Raw genomic sequence first — 19208 nt, forward strand, 5'->3', positions numbered from 1 at the left:
GGCGCTGGGGGCCGTCGGGAAGATTAAGCAAGCTATTGCCCAGAGTCACATGGTGATGGGCTAATCTGCCGCCGGCACCGACTGTGATCCCCAGATTCCAACGTCAGTCACCCTGGCTGCGTCGCCACACCTCTCCCCTTCCCTGCTGTTGCACAAACTGGAGAAGGAATAGCAATTAATACTATTCCTAAGTCCAGAGTGCCCCCTACAGCAAGTCGCTGATGCGACTTGCAATGTAATGGCACGGGTGGTAACAACACGGTTGTTGCAACGTCACATTTTCCTGCATTTAATGCCTGGTATTATGGAATTGGTGTTAGAGCCTAGTTGGCCCTTCAGATGAATGCCAGGTGTTCCTTTGCTGCACGCATGACCACAACCGCAGCAGTGTGTCTTGGTCTGTACGCTAGTGACCTGATCAGAAAGGGAGGTGAGCAGACTTTGAAGATGGTCCAGCTTGCAGTTTAGTGGTTGCAAAAAATTCCCCCCACCACCGGATCTTGGTATGTCACTCTGTCAATTTGTGCAGAATTATTTAAATAAGATCGTTCCTTTTGAGCTAGCATCTCTCCATTGTCGCCGACAGTTGTAGGTGGGGCATATCAATTATGACAGGGTACTTTGGAAACAATATTAATTTCAGGAAATAATGGACATGGAACTGTGTTATGAATTCAGTGCATGGTACTTGAATGGACTGGGGGAGGCAGCCTCTATGGTCTAAAAATGATTAGGAACTGGAATACTGGTAACTTGGATACCACCACCCGAATCAGGAACAGATAATTGTTTAGTTGTTTTAAACATATCAGGAATGTGTTGATATTTTGAAGATATTTTTTTATAGGCCTCTTTACTGCCAACGATTTAGAATGTTTACAAGAATTAACTTTATTTGTATGATATCTGTGTCTTTTATGGATTTTTATCTGAATTAAGATTAATTTTAAATGAATTAACTTACCACCCTAGATGTTCACTTAAAGTTATACCTAGTTATACAAATATATGCAAAGTTAAGTATGTCCTACTTGAGGGGCCTAGATTAAAAATCATATATTTGGTTTTTGTTACATTGATCTCCAATCCCCTGGTCATACAAAAACTTTCAAACTGGTCGAACAACTTCTGGAGTCCCATAGGGGATTTGGAGATTAATAAGGTGTCGTCAGCAAACATGAGGGCAGGAACCCTCATGTTTGCTAGTCTGGGAGTGTCATTATTGCACTGGCCAAGGAATTTTATAAGGCCATTAATGTAAAGCCTGAACAGGGTGCAGGCCTATACACAGCCCTACCTATCACCTCTGGTCACAGGAAAGGGATCAGTTAGCTCACCTACACTACCAACACTAACCTGTGTATAGTTGTTGGTGTGTAGTCTGACCATGATGTATATCAAATAACTGGGAATTCCCATCTCTGAAAGAACCCTCCAATGTGTTGCCTTTGCTTCTAAATCAAAAGCAGAGAGCAGGTCTACGAATACGACATAAAGTTGTTCCCAACCCAGGGTAACGGTCTTCCAATACACGAAACACTTGGTCAACTGTACTAGTGGACTCTATAAACCCTTCCTGGAGGGGTGTCATAATATCATTTTCATCCCCCAATTCTGCACTCTGCCACGAATCACCTTACTAAAATGTTTTTTTTAGCTATTGATAAAACTTATTGGATGATAGTTAGCAGGCAGATCACGGGAGCCCTTTTGAATACAGAGAATATTTCAACCCTGCCCAGATCAATGGAGTAGGTACGCCCTTCATAACGGCTGTAAATTACATTGCAAAATAAGCACTCTATATGTCCGTCTCACTTGCCAAAAAATCTCCAGGGATTTTATCTAACCCAGAACCCATATTTGAGAAGTCATCAGTGATGTCACAGACGACATCATCAGTGATGTAATATGTGAGGTCACAAGCAATGCATTGCGGGGGCGCGAGTTATAGTTAACTCGGTAACTGTAATGGCTGAATTTCTCTGGTTTGTGTGTGAGTAGAATGTGACCCTAACTATAACTTCCCTGTAACCTTTGTTTTTTTTAGTGAATTTCAAAGGTTTTTTAAATTCGATTTGCTAACTAAAATGTCCTTGTAACCTATGTTTTTGTCAGTGAATTTCTAAGGTTTTTTAAATGCTAATTCCTAATTATAACTTCCCTGTAACCCTTGGTTGAGGACTGGGACTCTGACTAGCTCTCAGTAATTCCGCTGCGTAGGACGGACCTGGAGGGTCGGCCGAGGACAAGGGGAGAGGTCTCCGGGGAGAGCCGTCTCCAGCGATCGTACAGACGAGTAACTTCCCCCCCACAGAGGTACACCACACAAAGATAAGGTTTAACGTTCTTTATAAGCAATCTTTAGGTACGGTAGAATGGTACAAGGAGGTCAGGACTCAGGGGTCCCCTCGATTCTAGTCTCTTGGATGGGGAAGGGGGTAGCAGGACAGTCTTGTTACCAATCTGGTAGATACGATGATATGATGGATAGCTCACAATCCTCGAGCTCGGCGTTCTAGGTGGACGGGCCGCGGCAGCGCCGGCAGGTCCCGAGATGATCGTAGGTAGCGACGGTCCGCGGCGGCGCCAGCAGGTCCCGGTGAAGGTGGTAGTTACAACGGTCCGCGGCAGCGCCAGCAGGTCCCGACGAGGATGAAGGGCGCAGAAGGTTGCGGCAGCGCCAGCAGGCAGGACGATAGTTCACAAGGCAGGGCTATGGCAGCGCCAGTAGCCCGTCAAGGATGAGTTCTTCACGGTGTCTCTCGACTCCAGGATACAACTGCCTTCCTGCTCTGGAGCTGCCCCAGTTATAGGTCTGGCGCCCTTTGATGTCCGGACCCTCGCACTTGGAGGTCGGGAGGTCCGGGATGAGGGAGTCCAGACACCCAGCAGGGGGGTGGAGCCAGCGCCCGGGGGAGCTGGGGGCGATCGGCACCTGGCGGGGGAGAGCCATCGACACTTCTTTCTCCCATTGACCTGCCAAGTGGTCCGTTCACCTCCTGGGAGGATGGTGGTGCCGGGATGTCGGGGCCTGGCCAGGCCCAGGGTTAGGGTCGAGTCGAGGCCACGCGGCCTCGTGGTGCAGTGTCCAAGATGGCGGCCGGGCCGGGCGATGGAGCTGGTAGTGGCTCGGCCCCATGATACAGCTATGTCCGGGGGCAGGAGTCCCGTAGGGGAAGGGGTGCGGGTTGCTTCTGTGGGTACCACCTCTGGAGGGCCGGGGCTCGGGCCCTGTCCTGGTGGGAGGGAGCAAGCCCTTCATGTGGCCTGTCCAACATGCGTCCCCCCCAGCTGAAGGCGGGGAGAGTCACACATCCTCTTGGGGACTCTCCTCGTCGAGGCGGAAAAAGCGTGACAGGCCATCCGCGTTGGCGTGGTCTTGGCCAGGTTGGTGTTCCACAGTGAAGTCCATCCCCTGCAGGGAGATGGACCAACGCAGTAGTTTGGGATTTTCCCCCCGCATCTGCATTAGCCACTGCAGGGGCCGATGATCTGTTTGCACCCGGAAGTGGGTACCGAAGAGATAGGGCCGGAGCTTCTTGAGGGCCCACACTACTGCGAAGGCCTCCCTCTCGATGGTGCTCCAGCGCTGTTCTCGGGCCAGTAGGCGTCTGCTGATGAAGGCCACCGGTTGGTCAAGTCCTTCGGGGTTCAACTGGGAGAGGACCGCCCCGATGCCATGGTCGGAGGCATCTGTTTGTACGATGAATTACCGGCTGTAGTCGGGGGCCTGGAGCACAGGGGCAGTGCACATGGCGGCCTTCAGCTTCTCGAAGGCCGCTTGACAGTCTGGAGTCCAGTTGACCTTCTTCGGGTGGTTTTTGGATGTGAGTTCTGTGAGGGGCCCCACAATGCTGCCATAGTCCCTCACAAACCGCCGGTAGTAGCCGGTGAGCCCCAAGAAGGCTCGGACCTCGGTTTGCGTGACTGGAGGTTGCCAGGACTGGATGGCAGCGATCTTGAGTTGAAGAGGGGCCACCAGACCGCTTCCCACTTGGTGTCCGAGATAGGTCACGGACCCCTGACCAAGTTGGCACTTGCTGGCCTTGATTGTGAGGCCGGCCTGTTGGAGGGCCTGCAGGACCTCTCGGAGGTGGCGGAGGTGGTCTGACCAGTGGCGGCTGTACACAGCGATATCGTCCAGGTAGGCAGCGCTGAACTCCTCGAGTCCCGCCAATACCTGGTTCACCAGTCGCTGAAAAGTAGCTGGAGCGTTCTTCATGCCGAATGGCATGACTTTGAAGTGGTAGTGGCCATCGGGGGTGGAAAAGGCGGATCGTTCTTGAGCCCGGGGTGTGAGACCGATCTGCCAGTAGCCCGCTGTCAGGTCGAAGATGCTGAGGTAGCGGGCAGCCCCCATGCGGTCAATCAGTTCATCTGCTCGGGGGATGGGATGAGCGTCGGTTCTGGTGACAGCGTTCAGGCCCCGATAGTCGATGCAGAATCGGAGCTCAGGAGTGGTGCCGGGGGCAGCAGCTTTGGGGACCAGCACGACCGGGCTGGCCCAGGGGCTGTCCGAGGGCTCGATGACCCCGAGCGTGAGCATCTTTGACACTTCTTCTTGGATGCAGGCACGTACCCGATCTGGTACGCGGTACGCCCGATGTCTGATAGGGGGACTGTCCCCAGTGTCCACGTCGTGCAAGCACCAGGGGGTGACCCCTGGGGTGAGGGAAAACAGGGTCGCAAATTGCAGCAGGAGGTCCCGGCAGTCTTGGCGCTGTTCCGGGGTGAGGGCATCTGAGAGTCGGACCCCGTCTGCGGATCCATCTTTCTCACGGGTCTTTAGGAGATCAGGGAGAGGCTCGGAGTCTTCTTCCGCGCCACTGTCTGTAGCCATCAGGAGGCTGAGCTCCGAGCGCACAAAGTGGGGTTTGAGTCTGTTGGTGTGGAGGACCCGGAGGGGGTTCCGAGGAGATTCCATATCGATGAGATAGGTGACGGGGCTCTTGCGCTCGACCACTTTGAAGGGCCCCGTCCACTTGTCCTGCAAGGCACACGGTTCGGTGGGGGACATCACCCACACTTGTTGGCCAGGTTCGAATTCGATGGAGGAGGCATTTTGATCGTACCATTTCTTCATGTCCTCCTGACTGGCCTCAAGATTCGCTTTTGCCATTTCTCTGAATCGCCCGGTCTGATTGCGTAGGGTCAGGAGGTACTTGAAGACGTCTGGAGGGGTCTTCAGGGGGGCCATCTCCCAACCTTCTTTGACTAGGCTGAGGGGCCCTCGAACAGGGTGTCCGTACAAGAGTTCGAAAGGGCTGAAGCCGAGGGACTTCTGGGGGACTTCTCGATAGGCGAAGAGGAGGCACGGGAGTAGCACATCCCACTGGCGACGGAGGGGCTCTTCCAACCCCCCGATCATTCCCTTGAGCGTGCGGTTGAACCGCTCGACTAGTCCGTTCCCTTGAGGGTGATAGGGGGTCGTGAATCGGTAGGTGACCCCGCACTGTTGCCAGAGGGATTTCATATATTTTGAAATAAAGTTTGTGCCTCTGTCGCTGACGACTTCTCGGGGGAAGCCCACCCGGGAGAAGATCCCCATTAAGGCCCGGCCGACCACCGGGGCTGTTACAGTTCGCAGGGGAACAGCCTCGGGGTAGCGGGTGGCGTGGTCCACCAGTACCAGGATGAACCGATGTCCTTGTGCTGTTCGGGGGTCCAGGGGCCCCACAATGTCTATTCCCACCCTCTCGAACGGGGTGGTGACAACTGGGAAGGGTTGCAGAGGGGCTTTGAGTTTGCGGCCGCTCTTCCCGCTGGCCTGGCACGTGGGGCAGGACCGGCAGTGGTTGAGGACGTCGTTTCTCATCTTTGGCCAGAAAAAGTGGGTCACCAGGCGGCTGTAGGTTTTGTCCTGTCCCAGGTGTCCAGCCAGAGGGACATCGTGGGCCAAATTCAACAAGAAGTCTCTAAAACGGAGGGGCACCACCAACACTCGACTGGCCCCTAACTCCGCGATTCTCTGTTCACTATACAACAGGTCGTTGTCCCAATAGATCCAATGGGCTCCGGCGGTGTCTCCCGCGCTCTGGGCGAGGGCTTGCTGTCGCAGTCCCTCGAGGGAGGGACAGGTCTTCTGCTCTTGACGGAACTGCTCCTGGGTGGGCCCCCCTTCTTGACGCCACTGAGCCAGGTCGGGAAGGTCCTGGAGCTGAGCGAGCCCTCCGGGGGTTTGCTCAGGGGGGTTGGTGTGGTCGGTGTTCTCCACTGGAGCGACCGGGGGAGGAGGTGCTGGCCATTCTGGTTCCTCAGGTCGGGAGATGGCACGGGCGGCCATGGACCGGGTGGTTACGCATGCCCAGTCCGGGAGGCCCAACATCCCCAGGTGTTCTCTTCTTTCCACGGCGGCCCACGGGGAACTCTCCAGATCATTCCCCAGGAGACAGTCCACGGGAGCATCATCTCGGACCGTCACCTTCAACATGCCGGAGACTCCTCCCCATTCGAAGGGGACGCAGGCCATCCGACACAGACTCTCGGAATTGTCGGCTGAACGGACGTGGCAGAGGATGTTCGGCAGGATCTGTTCTGGGGTCACCAGGTGACAGCGGACGGCCGTCACACTGGCCCCCGTGTCACGTAGTGCTTCGGCCCTGCGCCCATTAATGTTCACCCACTGACTGTATTTTCTGGTGTTGGCGGGTAGGGGAGCCCGCAGGATCATGTCTCTTCCCCCTAGGCACGCTAGAACCATGGCGGCCGGTTCCCACTCTTGTTGTTCGTGCTCGCATTCTTCCTGTTCTTCGGAGATTTGCTCTCCCCCCAGGGCGGCGGCAGCTACCTGGCGGGGCCTCGGAGTCTGGTTCTGTGGACAGTTCGGGTCATTGGCATAGTGGCCGACTCGCTGGCATCGGTGACACGTGACATTGGCTCGGAACCCCGGGCGCATCGGGGGGTTGCCCCGGCTGGCCGGGGGCGGGGTGCTGGTAGCGGGAGCGGCCGGGGCGGTGTCTCTTCCCCGTCCCTGGCCTCCTCCTCCTCCTCGGGGACGGTGCTGACCTTGGTTGTTCCTGCTCTGTTCGTACGGCCCACTCCGGCCTACTCGGGTGCTCTCCCATCGGTCAGCCTCGGCGGCGAGCTGCCCTGGATCAGTCAATTTACTGTCGAGGAGGTGCTGCCTGAGCTCGACGAAGCAGTTGTTGGAGAGGTGCTCCCACACCATGAGATTAAAAAGTTGCTCGTAGGTCGTTACGTGGCTCCCCTTGATCCAACCCTCGAAGGCTCGGCTGAAATAGTTTACATATTCCACCCAAGTTGTACCCGGGATCCGGGTGCAGTCTCGGAACCTCTGGCGGTACATTTCGGGTGTGAGCCCATATCGAGTGAGGAGGGCAGCCTTCATGTGGTCATAGGATGTCATCAGATGGTCGGGGAGCTGTAACAGGGCATCGCGGCCTTCATTGACGAACCTCCCCCATAGACCGGCTCCCCAGTCACTTCGGTCGATCCGGTGGGAGGTCATGGCGATCTCGTAGGCCTTGAACCACTGTTGTATGTCGTCGTCTCGAAAATACTCTCGGACGACATCCTTGGGGATGTGGACCTTTTTTTTCTGTCGCTCCTGGGGTGCGCGGTTGCTCGGGCACCCCCAGATCTTTGTTTTGCTTCCGTAGGTCTAATTCTGCTAGTTTGCGCTCGTGTTCGTACGCTAGTCTCTTTTCTTCGAGTTCTCTTTGCCTCTGTTTTTCTTCCCGTTCTTCTCGGAGCCGCAGATGTTCTAGGTTCAGTTTTTGTTCGGCTAATTTTAGTTCACCGTCCATTTTGAGCCGTGCCATTTCTAACTCATGTAGTCTGCTTTTTTCTCTCTCTTGGATCTCTTCCTACGAGAGACTCGTGCTTCTCTCCTCGGGAGCCGTGGTGTTCCTTTCTGATGCTGCAATGTTTTGGTCCGGGGGTCTGACGGCCCCGGTTTCTGCCCAAGACTCAATGGCATGCTTGAAATCGTCTTTAGTGCTCAGACCGGTGGTAGCAATGCCTAGTTCAATGCAAAATTGTTTCAACTCACGATGGCTGTACTCTTCCAATTTCTCTATCTGGAATTTCTCGGTGGATCCGCTCTCTTTGGTTGTCATTGTGGTTTAGTCGTGGGGTGAGCTACTTTCTGTACGATTACGCGTTGATTCGGATCGCGCCGCTGGCCACCAATGTTAGACGGACCTGGAGGGTCGGCCGAGGACAAGGGGAGAGGTCTCCGGGGAGAGCCGTCTCCAGCGATCGTACAGACGAGTAACTTCCCCCCCACAGAGGTACACCACACAAAGATAAGGTTTAACGTTCTTTATAAGCAATCTTTAGGTACGGTAGAATGGTACAAGGAGGTCAGGACTCAGGGGTCCCCTCGATTCTAGTCTCTTGGATGGGGAAGGGGGTAGCGGGACAGTCTTGTTACCAATCTGGTAGATACGATGATATGATGGATAGCTCACAATCCTCGAGCTCGGCGTTCTAGGTGGACGGGCCGCGGCAACGCCGGCAAGTCCCGAGATGATCGTAGGTAGCGACGGTCCGCGGCGGCGCCAGCAGGTCCCGGTGAAGGTGGTAGTTACAACGGTCCGCGGCAGCACCAGCAGGTCCCGACGAGGATGAAGGGTGCAGAAGGTTGCGGCAGCGCCAGCAGGCAGGACGATAGTTCACAAGGCAGGGCTATGGCAGCGCCAGTAGCCCGTCAAGGATGAGTTCTTCACGGTGTCTCTCGACTCCAGGATACAACTGCCTTCCTGCTCTGGAGATGCCCCAGTTATAGGTCTGGCGCCCTTTGATGTCCGGACCCTCGCACTTGGAGGTCGGGAGGTCCGGGATGAGGGAGTCCAGACACCCAGCAGGGGGGTGGAGCCAGCGCCCGGGGGAGCTGGGGGCGATCGGCACCTGGCGGGGGAGAGCCATCGACACTTCTTTCTCCCATTGACCTGCCAAGTGGTCCGTTCACCTCCTGGGAGGATGGTGGTGCCGGGCCGACTCGACCCTAACCCTGGCCAGGCCCAGGGTTAGGGTCGAGTCGAGGCCACGCGGCCTCGTGGTGCAGTGTCCAAGATGGCGGCCGGGCCGGGCGATGGAGCTGGTAGTGGCTCGGCCCCATGATACAGCGATGTCCGGGGGCAGGAGTCTCGTAGGGGAAGGGGTGCGGGTTGCTTCTGTGGGTACCACCTCTGGAGGGCCGGGGCTCGGGCCCTGTCATGCGGGGAGGGAGCAAGCCCTTCATGTGGCCTGTCCAACAGGAGGCACCAGGTCCCTCTGGAGCCAAGAGAACTTTGTCCCCCAACTAATAGTGCACCAATAGGCATGCTTGAAGAGTGGTGGAGAAAGGGGGCGTGGCCTCTGACAACTTCTCAGCAATCCTGCTGTGTGGGACTTACTGGAGGTAACTGGAGGGGTAATTGCCCCCCAAGGACATCCTTGGTGACTAGTTACCCCTCCTATTACCTCCAGTAAGTCCCGTACAGAAATATTGCTGAGATCTGATAACAGGCCACGCCCCCTTTCTTCACCACTTTGCAAATGCACCTCTTGATGCAATACTAGTAGGGAGATGAAGTCCCCTTGGCTATTGAGGGTCCTTCAGGCCAACTACCCCTCCTGTTACCTCCAGCAAGTCCAACACAGTGGGTTTGCTGAGAGGGTTTCAGTGGCCACTTCCTCTTTCTCGTCCACTCTGCAAAGGTGCCCTCTGGCACACAACTATTTGGGGGATGAAGTCCCCTTGGCTCTTGAGGGTCCTTGGGGACCGACTAGCCCTCCTGTTACCTCCAGTAAGTCCTATGCAGCCAGATTGCTGAGAGGTGGTCAGAGGCCACACTCCTTTCTCCACCACTCTGCAAATACGCCTCCTGGCACACTGCTGCTTGAGGGATGAAGTCCACCTTAGTCCTGAGGGCCTTGTTTAAATAAGGCCCACAATTATAAAGTAAGAATCCAGAGCTGTTTTCTTACCTGAAACAGATGTTTCATGGTACAGACACAGCAGCAGCAATGGGAGGAGTCGTGGCAGGCACGGGAGTGCCATCATTCTGTGAAAAGGAGAACAAATCCCACAAGTTACTTATAGAGACAACAGTGAGGAACAAAACACTGTAGTGACTGAAATAACTATGTCTCATTAAAGTTTGTATGTAGAAGACTGCATTATTTGCTATGAATTGCCATGTGCATGCTTGACCATGGGAGACATGTGTGGGTTTCCAAATTAATCTTTCCACTAAAAGTACATTTGTTCATGAAATTTACAAAATGAAAAATGTAACAAAATATGACGTATTAATTTATGCAATGTCTTAACAACTTGACAAAATGAACAGAGAAAGAAACTCATTCAGAACAGATAATCTTATGTCTGGGACAGAGCTCCCCAATAAGCTACTAACTTCACTTCTACTATTTTGCTTGAACAGTTCACTGTCACTCTTAGCATTAACTATGTTCTAAACTGTGTATTGATTATTACACTGATTACAGTTCAACAATAACAACACGTACAAGGTGCGGGTCCTCTCCAGTGGGCCTATGTTCAACTCTCTAGCCATAAATTACATTTTTCTCATCGTCTGAGTGCAGGCATATTGATCTTTATCAAGCAAAATACTCTGGTTATCTGTTTTTTTCACTGTGTATATTTCACATGCTCAGGATAAATATTCTCTCCAGTTCCACAAAAATCAGCAGTAGATCTTACAAGTGAATGCATGTTACATAGATCTCTTCACAAAACTGTATAGTACTTCCATTAGTCACCTCTGCATAAACCCCCATTGCTCCATGCAGCAAGGCATTCAAAGAATATAATTTGGAAAGATAAACTATTTATTTCAACAGCATGTTAGCGAGACCAGGAGTATAAACTTAAAGAAAGTGACTTTCTCCTTTGTTACCAGTCTGTGATTTTGTTCCTTTTGTTGGCAAAACCATACACATAACATATGCTCTGGTAAGACTCGATGGGTAACTAGAGTTGGAGCAACATCTTATTCCTGTTGTGAGAAAGCTTGGGTATGAAGAGGTGGATCATACTGACACTTAACATCCTGTGCACTTAACACACTGTGGTGTAGGGTGCAAGCTGTAGGAATTCATGCCTTGGTCGGCCTCCTCTAGTGCTGGTATGGGAGAAACAACAATGATCTCCTCGTGCCTAAAAGCACTCTATCAAAATAGCTGTTTGCACAGCTGCAATGACTTTTTCAATGAAAGCAAAACATGCTTCGGCTAAGGAATACAAGTGAGACTTGTAAGAAATAGGGAAAGTCTGTCCTTCGATCTAAGACATGTGGGTGTAACAGTAGTGACTGGGTATGACTATGATAACTAGCTTGGTTTTGTTCTCCATAGTTTGTGCATTTATAGTTTCAAGCATGTCTGCTTGTAGAGCATGGAATATCTCAGTGTGTGCTCAGTCATTGTTTAGATTAAAACGTGGGAGAAATTAGGTCACACAAAGGCTTCACTCTTTCAGGGTATTTGGAAATAACAGTGATTAAAAAAAGATTGAGACATAGAAATATATGTAAAAAAATATTATGAAACAAAAATATTGTGATGCAGAAATGAAATAATGTGGGGTTTATTTACAAGCCCATTTGGCCACCAGGAAATCACTTTTATTGACGCACCAGCAGCATATTGGGTTTCCCCATATTTACAAGGCCTTGTAAAATCGCCCTGCATTACTTTTTATGGCCTTGTAAATATGACCCCCTTTCACGGATTACTCTGCATGTAAGGTGTGTTTCATGGGTGTTGCTGTGGGTGTTCCCGAGCACCATCCATGGAACATGTTGCATTCTTAGATTTAAACATTTTTGTAAACCCCGGTAATGCGTGAGAATCCTATTCCTCCCCAAGGGAGGAGTAAGGAGTTGCAAAGAACAGACGTACTTTTATTTTTTCCTTTTTTTCTTCCTCTTTCTATGCATGCTGCATTCTTTAGCACACATAGAAAGCTGAAAATGCCTTTAATGATAGTTTTTGTGCAGTAAGGTGTCCCTTCCTGCACAAAACAATAATTTCCTTAGCACAGCCACACTTGCAAAATGACACAATGGTGTCTGCGCTGGTGCACCACTGCTGTTTGTGCACTGGCGCAGGTGAGAAGGACAGGAATGTGCTGTATCTTGTAGATACTGTGCATTCCTGCCCTTTTATTTTGATGCATGTCAGTGCAGCAGTAAGGCTTTGTCATCATCCTGGACTCATTGCTCTCAATGAACACCAAATCAACTCTGTTTCATCCTCCTGCTTCCACACGCTCTGCCTCCCTCATAAGATTTTTAAGTGGATCCCCACAGAGTCCAGAAAAAGGTCACCCATGCGCTCGTCTTCAGCGAACCAGACTTCGTCAATGCACTCTACACCGGCACCACTCAGGGACTCCAACAGAAACTGCAGAACAACCAGAACACCTCCGCCAGACTCATCCTGAACTTCCCACACCGTAGCCACATCACCGGCCACCTGAGAGACTTTCACTGGCTACCCATCAACTAACAAATTACCTTCAAGTTCCTTGCGCAAGCACACAAGGCCCTCCACAACGCTGGACCTGCGTACCTCAACCATCGGCTTTCCTTCAGCACTCCCACCAGACCTCTCCGCTCTGGCTAACTGGCCCTGGCACCCAACCTACGGATCCACAAGACCACGGCTGGAGGAAGAGCACCATTCTCTGACACCTCTGATACTGCTGCACCTTTGTGTGATACCTCCTATACTGCTGCACCTTCTGTACTCGGCCCCTCTCTTTACATTGCACCTGCTGCTGCACCTTTCACCATTCTCTGACACCTCCCATACTGCTGCACCTCCTATCCTCTGCACCTCTCTCTATGCTGCACCTGCTGCTGCACCTTTCACCAATCTCTGACACCTCCCACACTGCTGCACTTGCACCTCCTATTCTCGGCACCTCTTTCCCTGCACCTGTACCACTTGTTCAGCAGCACCTTTCACCATTCTCTGACACCTTATATATTGCTGCACCTCTATCCTCTGCAGCTAGGAAGTAAGCAAGTACATTTTTACTGATTGCTTAATTAAAACCTTAACAATTTGTGCACAGTTACACATAAGTACAAGTGATACTTAGTAACACCTGTGAGTAAAAATCTACTCTTTAAAATCATTTCTACATAATATAATAAAGTTACCTTTCTTCTCAAATTAATAAATTGTGCAAATAGTCTTGGTGCCTGGGAGGTTGGTTTGGTATTATACTGTGTTATATTGTGCATAAGGTGTTACTAATGTGTTATTCTTACCATGAGGTCGTGCGGTTTTAGATATTTTATCAGTCTGCAATTCAGTTGCGATTCTGACGGGTCTTGTTGACACCAAAATTCCCTCACCCCCCATGTTTCTATTGCCACGATGAAAGGGCGACCTCATTGGTGGGTCATTACCGACATGCGCGTCAGCGCATATTGTGGAGGCCACCAAGATAAAACCACCATACATTACATCTGCTGTATCAACAAACTAATAAGTCATTTAGAAGTGTATTTGCTTAGGATATTGATGTTATCATGCCCTATCTTTATGAAATAACAATATTGAGCATAACCTCCATCTATACTACTATTATAAAGAGAGAACTTGCAGCTTTAGGCAAGGTAAACTCGGGAACCACAGCGCCAATCACAACACCCAATACAGCGTTGGAAAGGGCAGATGCTGCAGAAGGACATAGGCTATACAGACGCCCACCATATACATTTAAAAGGTAAAAGAACCGTGCCAGCAAAGTAGTCCCTTGTGGGCGTGTCTGCGTTGTGCTGTGGGCGGGTGCTGGAGGCGTGTGCTGGGGGCTTGACAAACACTGGGGGCGTGTGGCCATGCCTCATATTGTGTGCTAATCCCACCCTGCTCCCTTTAAATACCCCTGCACCCCATGATCATAACCCACCTTACTCTTAAAATACCCCAACACCCTTAAACACTAACGCATCTTAACCCTATAAATACACACTGTACCCCAAAACCCAAACCTATCCCTAAACCCTAGAAATACCCCTATACCCCAAAACCCAAACCTAGCCCTGAACCCTATAAATACCCTTGTACCTCAAAACCCAAACCTACCCCTGAACCCTAAAAATACCCCTGTACCCCAAAACCCAAACCTAGCCCTGAACACTAAAAATACTACTGTACCCCAAAACCCAAACCTAGCCCTGAACCCTTAAAATACCCCTGTACCCCAAAACCCAAACCTACCCCTGAACCCTAAAAATACCCCTGTACCCCAAAACCCAAACCTAGCCCTGAACCCTAAAAATACCCCTGTACCCCAAAACCCAAACCTAGCCCTGAACCCTAAAAATGCCCCTGTACCCCAAAACCCAAACCTACCCCTGAACCCTAAAATACCTCTGTACCCCAAAACTCAAACCTAGCCCTGAACCCTAAAATACCTTTGTACCCCAAAACTCAAACCTAGCCCTGAACCCTAAAAATACCCCTGTACCCCAAAACCCAAACCTACCCCTGAACCCTAAAAATACCCTTGTACCCCAAAACCCAAACCCTGAACCCTAAAAATACCCCTGTACCCCAAAACCCAAACTCTGAACCCTAAAAATACCCCTGTACCCCAAAACCCAAACCTAGCCCTGAACCCTAAAAATACCCCTGTACCCAAAAACCCAAACCTAGCCCTGAACCCTAAAAATGCCCCTGTACCCCAAAACCCAAACCTACCCCTGAACCCTAAAATACCTCTGTACCCCAAAACTCAAACCTAGCCCTGAACCCTAAAATACCTCTGTACCCCAAAACTCAAACCTAGCCCTGAACCCTAAAAATACCCCTGTACCCCAAAACCCAAACATACCCCTGAACCTTAAAAATACCCCTGTACCCCAAAACCCAAACCTAGCCCTGAACCCTAAAAATACCCCTGTACCCCAAAACCCAAACCTAGCCCTAAACCCTAAAAATACCCCTGTACCCCAAAACCCAAACCTACCCCTGAACCCTAAAAATACCCCTGTACCCCAAAACCTAGCCCTGAACCCTTAAAATACCCCTGTACCCCAAAACCCAAACCTACCCCTGAACCCTAAAAATACCCCTATACCCCAAAACCCAAACCTAGCCCTGAACCCTAAAAATACCCCTGTACCCCAAAACCCATACCTATCCCTAAACCCTAAAACTACCCCTGTACCCCATAACCCAAAACTATATCTGAACCCTTAAAATACCCAAACACCCCAAAACATATACCTCAGTACCCCAAAACATATACCCCGATCCCCATACTTGCCTTATCCAAACATTAAAAAAAACCATGCTTTTACCATTCATGCATTTACAACTAATTTTGTTGTAAATGTATGCATAGTAAAAGCATATAAAATGTAATGCCATGCGTTATAATGGCATTGCGGAGTCATGGTACTTTCGTAATGAAAGTATGCGGAGTGATGGTATGCGGAAAGAACGTTGCGGAATAATCGGTGTTTACCCTCCCCCAGTAAGTACATTGGTGGCACGGCGGCCCACATCTCCAGCAACATACTCATATTTTTTCACCACCCATTTGAAAAATGCACAGGTCTCTCTCATTGATGGCCAGCACCAACATACACTTTTAGACACACCTCCCGCCACAAGTTCTAGAATTGCGAACTTTAGAGCTGGGGAGCTACGTTCGAATCTCGGCATCAGCTCAACATCCTGTGATTCCAGGCAAATCGCTTTGTCTCCCCGTGCCTACCCCAAATGAATGTGTTCTTCTGTAATGTAAATTGTGCTCATGCCATGTTGTTGAGTTTGCGCTATATAATATTGCAAAGAAATATAAAGTAGGGAAACTCGAGTTCACACACTACTGAACGCGCACTCATAAGTGCATCAGCAGTGCACTGTGAATCGGAGCGTTTCACAGGCCTGTCACAGATAAGAAATGCTATCAAAATGAAATCCTACAAAACAATATACTACTGGCCGGCAACAATTCATACCCGGACAACGTCGGCACGGGCTGCTATCAACAATGAAATCATAAACCAAGGATTTATAGAAATTGAAGACTTACTGTATCTATTAAGCGAGAATTCCTAACAAGATTTCAGCCTGCCGCCAGCGGTCCGAACTAACCTAACTGGATACCACAATATCGCTACCGCACACAATATTCCAGAGCTAAATAACTACCTTGCTCAACACTTGCCTAACTTAGTTCCCGATCAACAACTCGCCTACAACACCATAGTTGATAGTCTTGAAAAGAAGCAAGGCAAACTATTGTTCATAGACGCCCCCAGTGACACAGGAAAGACTTACCTAATCAACCTCATACTTGCCAAAGTTTGATCTTCTGGGAATTTGGCTCTAGCTGTTGCTTCATCTGGAATAGCTGCCACTTTGCAAACAGCTGGGAAAAGAGCACATTCTACCTTTGAACTGCCTTTAACAGTTTCCCTTGAAAGGGATTCAATATGCTCTATTCGGAAAAACGGACCTTTGGGGACACTGCTTCAAAATGCTTCTCTTATCATGTGGGACGAATGTACAATGATACTAAAACCATTGCTGCCTAGCCTTTTTTTACCCGGACAACGTCGGGACGGGCCGCTAGTTTATTATAAACAGGTTCTAAAGATACTGAGGCCGACCTACTCCCATACAAGCAGACATCATAGTTTAGGCTTCATTGTGTACACTCTATGAAATGAAATGAAATGAAAAGACCATTTGTAAAGCGCGGTAGCTACCCTGAGGCGCCCTAGCGCTGCAGACAAACGCTGGCAAGGAGTCTGCCAAGGTCTATAAGCGTTTGTTGAAAAGCAGAGTTCTCCCACACTGTGTTCTGTGTTGCTTTTAGAATGTGTTAACTGTTTGTGCTATGAATATGGTATGCGTGGAAGTTGGTGATCAGTGACGGTGACAACGTTTGTCTTGGAGTGGCTTATGTTTATTGTACTTTCTTGATGTATGTATGAATAATTTTTGATGTATCTAGTTCTTAAAGGTTTGATATCCATAATAAAAATGAGAATGTATCTTTTCTGCTTGTTCATTGTTTAATACAAGAGTATTCACTGTCCGATTGTTTGTTAATATACGTGTTATTTACGTTATCTGTTTTTGCAGTTAGTGCAATGTTTCTTGGTTCACCTCGGACTCTTTTTTTTAGCCTAGCCTAGATGGCAAGTGATTCCACGCATTAAAGCAATTTGCAGGCATGATAGTTTATTCATACTTCGGTGTATTAATTAGTTTTATGCCCCGTGTTTCGAATACTAGAGCATGATTCCAGAACACGAAGCACTATTTCTTCTGTTTGCCAAGTTGTGCGGGTGTATCCTTATATTTTTTGGTCTTCCAATGGGAAGAATTCTGAATATGTCGTGCGGACCCGCGATTCATACTTTGGTTTCAGGATTATTTCTTGTGTTACGGGTTGTTGGAAGGAGTTTCTTGCTTTTAATATGGACGCGGAGTGACTTCTAGAAGGTTCTTAGTTTTGGAGTTGTGGATGGTGAGCCGAAGGCCCTCTTGTGGATTCGTACTGTCCTTTGCTGTGCCGGCCTGCGTCCAGGGCGGTTCAGGGATGTCAGCTTCTTGTTTCCTTGGATGGCCGTGGCCGCACTCCAGGCCTGATTAGGACGTTCTGGCTTCTGGGTATAATTCTTGTGCATTTTTGAAGGTCGCCCAAATAGTAGGTCCTGCAGGCTGAGAGACTTGGGAGATGTTGGAAGTAAAATCTTGTCTGTTTCTCAATGAGCATTCTTTTTTTGAAGGATTTCGATCGGCAAATACTTTTTCCCTTTTGCACGCCGTTTTTTTGACTAAAAAGTGTTTTCAGGTTTCCGTTGGCAGTGACCTCAGCAGGTAGGATTTCATTGGGGTCCTCATTTGCTGCTGTTTCGGAGGTACTTGTCACTGTATTTTGTTTTGTCCAGTTGTTCGAGTTTTTTGTTTGTGAAAGATCCCTTCCTGACCCTTGAGATACTCAGTCCTGCCAAGCGTCACGCAACAGGTGTGACACTCACGCATTTCAGTGCGGTGATCCGCATCACCGCACTGAATGCATTTGTCACGCATTTTGCCACCTGTGCTGCCAGCGCGCCAGCAGCTCCTGTGTGCCTGGGCTCTGAGTTCTGAGACTGCTGCTTTGCCCGACTAGTGCCTAAACAGAAACCAGACACTGCAGCTGAGCTCTCTGAGCTCGTGAGCGGCGCCGCGCTACAATGTATCTCTGCTCTGCCTGCCAGAGTCCGAGTCCTACGACTCTGTTCCTCTTGCCCTGGAAACTAGAGAATGCAGCGATTTGTGCAGTCTGCAGGGGGGCCGGCCGGCGCCCGGCCTGCCCGCTCAGTCGATACAGCCTCAGAGCTGTCAATCACTGGTGCCGCGCACCACAGGGGCCGCCAGTATTCGAATGTGCCGGCCTGGGCCGGTGTCACGTTCGGAGGAAGCAGGAACTAGTTCACAGAAGCAGCGGGTGATAGAGAGTGCAGGCAGGTTGCGGTGCACACTCTCAAGCATCATGGCCACCCGCCACGGCCCCCTGTGCAGCCCCCCCGCTAAAACACATCTGCAGACTGTGGCAGCTCAGCTGACCCCGCGGCGACACCGCTCTGGCCACCAGGAAAGCTGCGAGCGCGACCGCGCCGGCGGCAGCACAGCCCAGCCCAGCCCTGAAGCACTGCAGCTCACTACTACCACTAAGTAAGTGTCAGCCGGTGTTTATCATGGTAATGGTATCATGGTTTTATTTTGTATTATGTTATGCATTTAGCGCCGGACTTTACGAGGGGCGCCGACGTCATCAGTACTGAGTGACTCTGACATGAGAAAATTACAATACAACAAATATTACACAATTTATAGCAAACGTTAATTTATTACATGAGGCAAATAAAGTGACAATCGTGAGCAAACAAAAATACACAGCAAACGCGGTGCATTACTGGAGGAAAAAGTGGCATGCGTGCAAATAGCGTGCAAAGTAACAAATAGAGCCTATAATACTGTTCTAAATGGCAGACAGCAAGCACTCAAACACAAAGAAGAAATGCGGCAATCGTGCCAGAGTGGCACTTGTGCAATCTGAAGCAAACAAAAATGTATGAGGTAGCAAAGTGTGTTACAAGGGAAAAGTCAAGTGAAGTGTGTGCATGTTACAAAAGAGTACCTGGACACAGGTAGAAGGATAATACTGCAATAAATGGCAGACACACTCTCAACAGCACAAGAACAAAACG

At 50.1% G+C, this 19208-nt stretch overlaps 1 protein-coding gene across 10 annotated transcripts in view; it reads right to left on the minus strand.

Moving 5' to 3' along the window:
* Positions 1-19208, minus strand: part of LOC147710249 (butyrophilin subfamily 3 member A3-like) — a 192360-nt gene that overhangs the window by 165681 nt on the left and 7471 nt on the right. For all 10 annotated transcript variants that reach the window (XM_086920929.1, XM_086920938.1, XM_086920937.1 and 7 more), the window contains exon 2: positions 9937-10013. In XM_086920929.1, the coding sequence (XP_086777055.1) occupies positions 9937-10012 (76 nt within the window). In that variant the 5' untranslated portion in view covers position 10013. The remainder of the gene's footprint in view (positions 1-9936; positions 10014-19208) is intronic.

The sequence above is a fragment of the Lissotriton vulgaris genome, chromosome 5 (genome assembly GCF_964263255.1).
Source record: "Lissotriton vulgaris chromosome 5, aLisVul1.2, whole genome shotgun sequence".
Taxonomy (NCBI): domain Eukaryota; kingdom Metazoa; phylum Chordata; class Amphibia; order Caudata; family Salamandridae; genus Lissotriton; species Lissotriton vulgaris.